Below are 7,814 nucleotides of genomic sequence, written 5' to 3' on the forward strand. Positions count from 1 at the left end.
GCTAGTGCCCGAGGTCAGATTTGAACTGAAAAAGATGAGACTACTCCAGAACTGTATCCACTGTGTCACCTACCTGCCCTCATTAGCATACACGGTAATTAGATCTGTGGGAGATGAGATCCTCAAGTGAAGTAGTATAGTGGGAGAAGAGAAGGCTCAGAACAGAATGCTGTGAGACATCCTCCGAGGGTATGATCTGGATAAGGATCCAACAAGAGACTGAGAAAGGGGCAGGATCTGATGAGCAAGGAAATTCCCAGGAGAATGGTGTCCCAAAAACCCAGAGGAGAGAGTGATCAGCACTGTCAAAGCCTGCAGAGGAATCAAGGGAAGGGAAGATTGTGAAAAGGTCATTGAGTTTGGCAAGTAAGAGATCATTAATAACTTTGGTGAGGGCAATTTCAAGGAAATAATGAGGTTGGAAGCTGAATTTTAAGGGGGTAGGAGGGTGAGAAGAGAGAAAGTGAAGGCACTTAATTGTAGATGCAAATTTAGCCACAAAGAGCAGAAGAAATATAGGAAGATAGTAGGGATGGAAGGATCAAGTGAAAGTTTTTTGAGGATGGAGGAAGACATGGGCATGGTTATAGGCAGTTGAGACAGAGGGAGAGACTGAAGATAAATCAGAGTCAGGATGAGAGGAGGCAGTCTGCTGGAGGAGACTAGATAAAATCCAGCTTCCTTTTTTAGCGCTCTTATGGTCATATATATTTTTCTCCTGGTTCTACTTAAGTCTCTTTTGGGGAGAAACTTTTATTCATTTTTTTAAATTATCAAATATTAGTTTTTTCTCCCTTCTACCTCTTCAGCTACCCTCAATTAAAAAAAAATAAAAGAGAAAAATCTTTTTAAGCAAATAGGCATAGTCAAGTAAACAAATTCCTGCACTGGCCAAGTCCAAAAACATACATCTCATTCTCCATCTTGATCCCATCGTTTCTCTCTGGAGGTGTTTCTTTATCTCTGGAGTACATTTCATCAAAGTTCCTCTGCAGTCATGATTAGTCATTTATTTGTATTGATCAGAATTCTTCTGTCTTTCTACATTGTCTCTGCAATGTTGTTATTGTATAAATCATTTTCCTAATGCTGCTTACTTCAAATCTTCACCAGTTTGTACAAGTCTTCCTAGTTTTCTCTGAGAAATTGTCATGTTGTAGATTTACATTCCCCTTTGTTTCTTTAATCATTCTTGGCCTATTTAATAAACTAATTTTTCAAACTATTCCCTTTTTTCCCCTTTCTCAGATACTCTAGTTTTCCCTTGGTACAAAATATTAGGTGACATTTGTATAGGACTTTAGTGTTCACTAGACACTTAATGTATGTTCTAATTTGGTCCCAAGGGCAATTTAGTAAGTTTCTAATGATAATCATTATCCCTATTTTTAGACAAGGAGGCTTACATCAGAAAATCTGTGATTTGTTTATGGTTGCTGAGCTGGAATGTGGAATTCAACTTATAAAAAAAGTATTACCAACAGGGGAGGTGGCACATACAGGTTTTAGCTGCAAACCAGATAGAAAAGCTCAGTGGTCCTTAGGATGCAGCGGCAATGCAGATGGTAATGCATGTCCATTTCTGATGTTGAACCATTTGATGGTGTCAAGAGATTTTTTTCCCTTCATCTTCAGTTGGTGGAGCTGCTAGGGACCACCAGATACCTAAGGGCAGATTCCAGGTTTCATCTCCACAAAGATGACTGGTGGTACGGCTGGGAAGGGAAACACTGCTATTGCCTCCTGGCTTCTTGGGCAATTGTGGTATGCTTGATGATAATAATCAAGACGTATATGTACCCCAGAGACTACATGTAACTGTAGACCTGTGGCTCTCATGCTCTTTAAACAAATGTTGTTGGTGTTGGCCCAGTAGCACTGGTCAGAGAATGTTCCAGAGACCTGAAGATGTAAGTATATAATTTATGCTCTTTTTAATAAAGGAACTTCCTTTTTTTTTTTTTTTTAACTTTTGTGGCCTTTTGATATTGACTTCCCTGACAAACGAGTGCCTTGCTTTCATTTTGCCAAGGTCCTTATGCCATAACCAAATTCACTCATAAAGCCCATATGTTAAGTTTAAAGGGAGACACAGATCAGCAGCTCTAGTGTAAGACTTGAAAATGCACTACCGTGTATGCTGTAGGAAGGGAGGGAAACCTTGTTTTTTAATAAGCAAAGAGTAATGAGTGACTAGTACTAATTAGTACCCTTCAATATCATTTAAAGACACGGCACATAAAAACTTTTTTTTAAAAGTTTATCGGCCCATTTCAGCTTCTTAGTAGCATATTATTTTAATATTATTTACAAGAAAAAAACTACACAAACAGCTACAGTTTTATATAGAGACCATACAAAGGAAGGCCCAGTATCTTAAATCATTTTTACTAAAATACAAAAATATACTTTTGGACACTTAAGATACATGATTAGTTTGGGAGGTTATTCAGTCTTGGAGCTTTAAATTTTTTTTAATCTTTCACTGACTTTAATGTACATCTATTCTCAAAATGGACGTGAAAATCTGCTTTTACTTGACAGTAATATTAATGATGCTGATATCTTCATAAGGTTTATCTGTTTTTGGATTGACTTTGACATTGGAAATTCTCTGGACAACTTCCATTCCTTTTGTTACTCGTCCAAATACTGTGTGCTTGTTGTCAAGCCAAGGCTGTATCAGAAGAAAAATGAGGAAAAAAGGAACATACATGCATTCTTAAATTTGGTAATCTAGATTTCCACATATATAACGTTAGGCATTTCAATAAGCAGATTTTACATTTGGTAAAGATACTTTAAATTCATTTCTCATTACCACAGGTCTCATCAAATAGAAAGTGTTCACTTGTTTAAGAGAAACACAGATGACTCCCATTTTTAAAATGGTAATCTAAGATCTGAAAAAGCCAATGCAAAGTTCTTAGTTTAAGGACTACAGTGGTAGTTAGGAGATTTCAAAATATCTTTTGAGAGTTTTATGCTGCTAGTATATAGTATAAATAGTCTTGAAAATACAAATCTATATAAAACCTGTATATGGCAGCTTCTATCGTATCTTTAGAAAACAAGAACACTTAATTTGTACCTTAGGTTACAAGCTTTCAAAAAAAATGAAGTATTACAATGTAGTTGTCAGATTATCACCTTTGATAAACCTAACTCCTGCCTCCTTTTAAAGATACAGAAATTGGAACAATAACAGCAAGTTACCTGGCAGACCCCAGAGGTACCTGGATGGCACTAGAAGTCCTCTGTTATAGCCAAACTGTAAATGCTCCATTTAACACACCAATCTCCAATTCCATCATAGGCCAGAATAAGTTTTTAATACTTTAAGCGACTAATTCTAAAAAGTCATCTAAAAATTGGTCACTTGAAATTTTATTATAGCTGGTAGGATTTTTTCATTTCACTTAATATTTTGTTGTCTTTACCAGTTTATCTATTCATTTAGAGCATATGCCATCAAATCTTAATTTACAACAAAAACATGTATATACACATACATGACATTTAATGCCACTGCACTTACTGTTGGCACTACTGTTACGAAGAATTGGGATCCATTAGTATTGGCACCTGCATTAGCCATACTGAGTGTATATGGTCTATCATGTCTTAATGTTGAATGAAATTCATCTTCAAATTCTCCTCCCCATATGCTTTCACCTCCCATACCTGTACCTGTTGGATCACCAGTCTGAATCATAAAACCCTAGATTAGAAAAACAGATAAGCATGAGCACACAGTAGAATTAACTTCATGGTGGTTTTTTTCCCCCTAAGGCAATACCTGTCAGACCTAAGTGATTTCTTAACCTACTTTTTAAAATTAAGTCACTTGAAAGACTAATAAAGAAGTTAAATAATGTCTCAGTTTATGAGTGGTATTCCCTTTTTCACCAATTCAATTCAGTAGCCATTTATTAAACCTATACCTATATTTATGTAAAATTTTAAAATTTACAAAGTGCTTTCACATATTTTATCTCAATCCTAACAACCCCTCTATAAGTTAGTGGTATAAGTGTCACCTCCATTTTACAGATAATGAAACTTGGGCTCAGAAAGGCCATGGTGTCAAAGCCAAGATCTGATTCAAGGTCTTCACTCTGCAAAGTCCCTTGTTCCCTTGTCCTTTCTACCACATTGCTGCCTTTGCACAAACTACTGTACTTGGTGTCCAAACTATATAACACTTTTAAGGGTTGTTAATTTCAGGCAAAAATGAAAACTTCCTCGTAACCTCCTCAGGAACTAGAAATCACAATTTTGCACTTTATCAGAAATGTATGATAGCGTAACATCTTGTGTCTCCTTAGAAATCTGAAAAATTTTCCCTTCCCAACAAACACTGAAACCAATCAGAATTAACAATGTTATAAAACACATCAACTGGGAAGGCAGCAATATGGCATAGGTGAAAAATACTGGACTTTATAAATCAGAGTCTGGGTTCAAATCTTGACTCAATTAGCTACTGCTTTCTGTAACCTTGAGTAAAACTCTCAGCTTCAAGGAGGGAGTTGGACTAGATCTTTGAAGTCCTTTCTGGCTCCAAGTCCTACGATTAATCTATAAATTCATGTTCCTTGACAAGCTCCAAAGAAGTATACAGAGGAGAAATGAAAGTCTTTTGCTGAAAAATACCTGGATGTTAGAGATTTTATTTATGCTTTATATGAAGTGAAAAAATTCTGAAAGTCTTAGAAGTTTCCACATTTTCTACTCAGCAGAAATAGGCCTTCATCACAGGTTAACTGATGTAGATTTTGAAGGCACTTAAGCAGTCTGCATTTAGTAGTTTCTTATTTTATAGATAAGGAGCTGAAGAACCCAGAGGAATCAATGACTTATTGAAAGTAAATAAAGCTGGAGTTCTAAGTTCAGTCATCTGATGCCAAACCAGCGTTCTTTCCAGTGAGCTACAGTCTGAATGGAGTGAATGAGGTTAAGAAGCTGAATGGGGGTAAGGGAAAGAATGGACTACATGTGATGGCAGATGAGGTTTCATCTCTCTCCTGTGGTCCCCTGTCCCTCGAACTCTCATTTCAACATGACCCTTTCTGTTTGTTTCTGACCTTGCCTTTACCAGCCTACTCCCCCACCAGCCTCAAATGCTGTCCTCAAACAATCTAACTCCGTACTTCAATGTTTCTCTACCATTGCACACCACACTAAAGTAAATATTCCGTGGTATTCTCCCAGCTCTTTGGCAAACAGCATATCCTGGATCAATCAGCACATGAATCTCCACCTGTTGTTGTCCAATTCTAATCTAGCTGATTCACAGTTTTATGTGTTGTTTGCTCAACTCCAACAGAAGTTCCTCAAAAGCAGCAGTCATTCCTTTTACCTCAAATCTTCCAAGAAAGAAGTTTGTATTTTACCTTGATAATACGGTGAAATGTATGCCCATTGTAATAACCATTTCTGCTGTGAACACAGAAGTTTTCAACTGTTTTTGGACATCTGAAAAGATATAAACAAAATGTAAGTAATTCTAAAATAATGCAAAAAATTCTTCCTAAATAAATTTGAATTCATTGATGTTTAAACAAAATCTGTGAATCATATTTTTTTTTCTGTTCCTAAATGATTTCAAAAGCAGCTCAGGCCTGGAGAGTATAAAGTAAAATATTTCCTCACTCTTTTATCCTGTTAGGTTAGGCTTTATGCTTGTTCAAGAGCTGCTTCCTATACTGACAAAATACTAAAACATTTCCAGAAATGCAGTTTCATAACATTCATTAGATTCTAATGGCATGTTGAGAAGAAGTCTTAAAAAAATGAGGCCAGAAAATGAGAAGGGGCCAGAATAATCCTTTTAAAAATAGCCCAACCACACTATCTTTTATATAGTCACAGTATTCTAATTTCACAGTGGTGGTGTTTCTATTAGATAGGTTGCAATCAAAATCAACTTCTGACACTTTTAAAAAATAAAAACAACCACAAACAACATATTCAATTAATTCTATAAATGATATATACCTGCATACTGGGTAACAAGTAAAGCTTTCTAAAGTATATGTTAATTGATTTTACAGCACAATATAGAAGCATCTAATTATTTAATATACTATATCTTATTTTGCAGTTCTTCCCTTATTTTTACAATAAGGTATGAGAGGTGAAGGAAATTTTTCATGTGGGTTGTGGATTTCAGCTTTGTGGAGACTGATATGTTCATATGAAAAAAAGATTTTTTGGCAAGACTTGGTCACTTGATAGCTTCTGAGAAACTGATCCAGGGCTGATTTTTACTGACCTCTTTTTCTCATGCATGCTTGAGCAAGATGTGCTTTTTCTGCTTTCTTGACCTGCTATCTCTTCAGCAGTCACAGCTTCAATTTGTAACCCAGTGTGTAAAGTGTAACTAAAACGCATGAAATGTTCTTTATTTACACTTTATTTTTCATCCTTTGATCTCCTGCCAACTTCCTGTTTCAAAATTTAAAAATTCCTGAGGTCATGACCCTGAAGCCACCTGAGGCTGGAGGATTTTCACCTCTTTTGGGTCAATGGATCCCTCTGAATGTCTGGTGTAGCCTATGGTACCCCTGCTAAAAAGAGTGTTTCTAAATGCATAAAAGAAAATACATGGGATTATAAAGGAAATCAGTCATATTGAAACACAAATGCAAAAATCCCAGGTTAAGAACCTTGACCTTCCCTCACCTCATTCAATGAGCTGCCTAATCCTACTGAACATATCTTCTACATTAGTTCTTGTATCTTCCCCCTTGTCTCTATACATAGGGCCACCACCCTAGGTCAGGCCTTTATGGATTGTGCCTCAACTATTAACAGGCCCCCTAACTGACCACTTTTCATCTTACAGTTATGCTCTAATTCATCCCCACAGCTGCCAAAATAGATTTTTTCTTTTTTTTTTTTTATGGTAATTTTTATTTATTTTTTTGTTTTCAACATTTACTTCCATAAGATTTTGAGTTCCAAATTTTCACCCCATCTCGCCCCTCCCCCCACCCCAAGATGGCATGCATTCTAAATACCCCTTCCCCTAGTCTGCCTTCCCTTCTATCTCTCCCCACCTCCTCTTATCCCCTTCCCCTGCAATTTTCCTGTAGGGCAGGATGGATTTCTGTACCCCATTTCCTGTATTTCTTATTTTCCAGTTGCATGTGAAAAATTTTTTTTTAAACATGTGTTTTTAAAACTTTGGGTTCCAAATTTTCTCCCTTCCTCCCTCCCCACCCATCCTCATTGATAAGGCAAGCAACTAAATATAGGTTATATATGTGCAGTTATGCAAAACACTTCCATAGTAGACATGCTGTGAAAACTAATTCTATTTCCCTTAATCCTGTCCCGCCCACCCATTTATTCTATTCTTTCTTTTCACCCTGTCCCTCCTCAGAAGTACTTGCTTCTGATTACTCCTTTTCCCAATCTGACCTCCTCTCTATCATTCCCCTACTCTCTTGTCCCCTTCCCCCTCTATTTTCCTGTAGGGTAAGACAGATTTCCATACCCAATTGAGTGTGTATGTTATTCCCTCCTTAAGTCAAATCCTATGAGAATAAGATTCACTCATTCCTTTTCACCTTCCCCCGTTTCCCCTCCACTGTAAGAGCCTTTTCTTTTCTGGTTTTTTTTTTTTTGGTGGGATAATTTACCCCCTTCTACCTCTCCCTTTCTCCTTCTCCTAGTATATTCCTCTCTCACCCCTTAATTTTATTCTCCAGATATGACCCCTTCATTTTCAACTTACCCTGGGCCCTCTATCTATCTATCTATCTATCTATCTATCTATCTATCTATCTATCTATCTATCTATCTAT

At 36.7% G+C, this 7,814-nt stretch overlaps 1 protein-coding gene across 2 annotated transcripts in view; it reads right to left on the bottom strand.

Moving 5' to 3' along the window:
- Nucleotides 1-796: 796 nt before the first annotated feature.
- The window catches only part of PPWD1 (peptidylprolyl isomerase domain and WD repeat containing 1), a 36,353-nt gene continuing 29,335 nt past the window's right edge, over nt 797-7,814 (bottom strand). The window contains exons 9-11 of one of the 2 annotated variants that reach the window (XM_027863561.1): nt 5,397-5,478; nt 3,539-3,721; nt 797-1,902 (exon numbers count right to left, since the gene is read on the bottom strand). In XM_027863561.1, the coding sequence (XP_027719362.1) occupies nt 1,666-1,902; nt 3,539-3,721; nt 5,397-5,478 (502 nt within the window). In that variant the 3' untranslated portion in view covers nt 797-1,665. Of the gene's footprint in view, nt 1,903-1,930; nt 2,678-3,538; nt 3,722-5,396; nt 5,479-7,814 lie in introns of those variants that run through there. The other variant, XM_027863562.1, reaches the window with a different exon arrangement.

Source organism: Vombatus ursinus, unplaced genomic scaffold (genome assembly GCF_900497805.2).
Source record: "Vombatus ursinus unplaced genomic scaffold, bare-nosed wombat genome assembly UNPS02014772.1, whole genome shotgun sequence".
NCBI lineage: Eukaryota > Metazoa > Chordata > Mammalia > Diprotodontia > Vombatidae > Vombatus > Vombatus ursinus.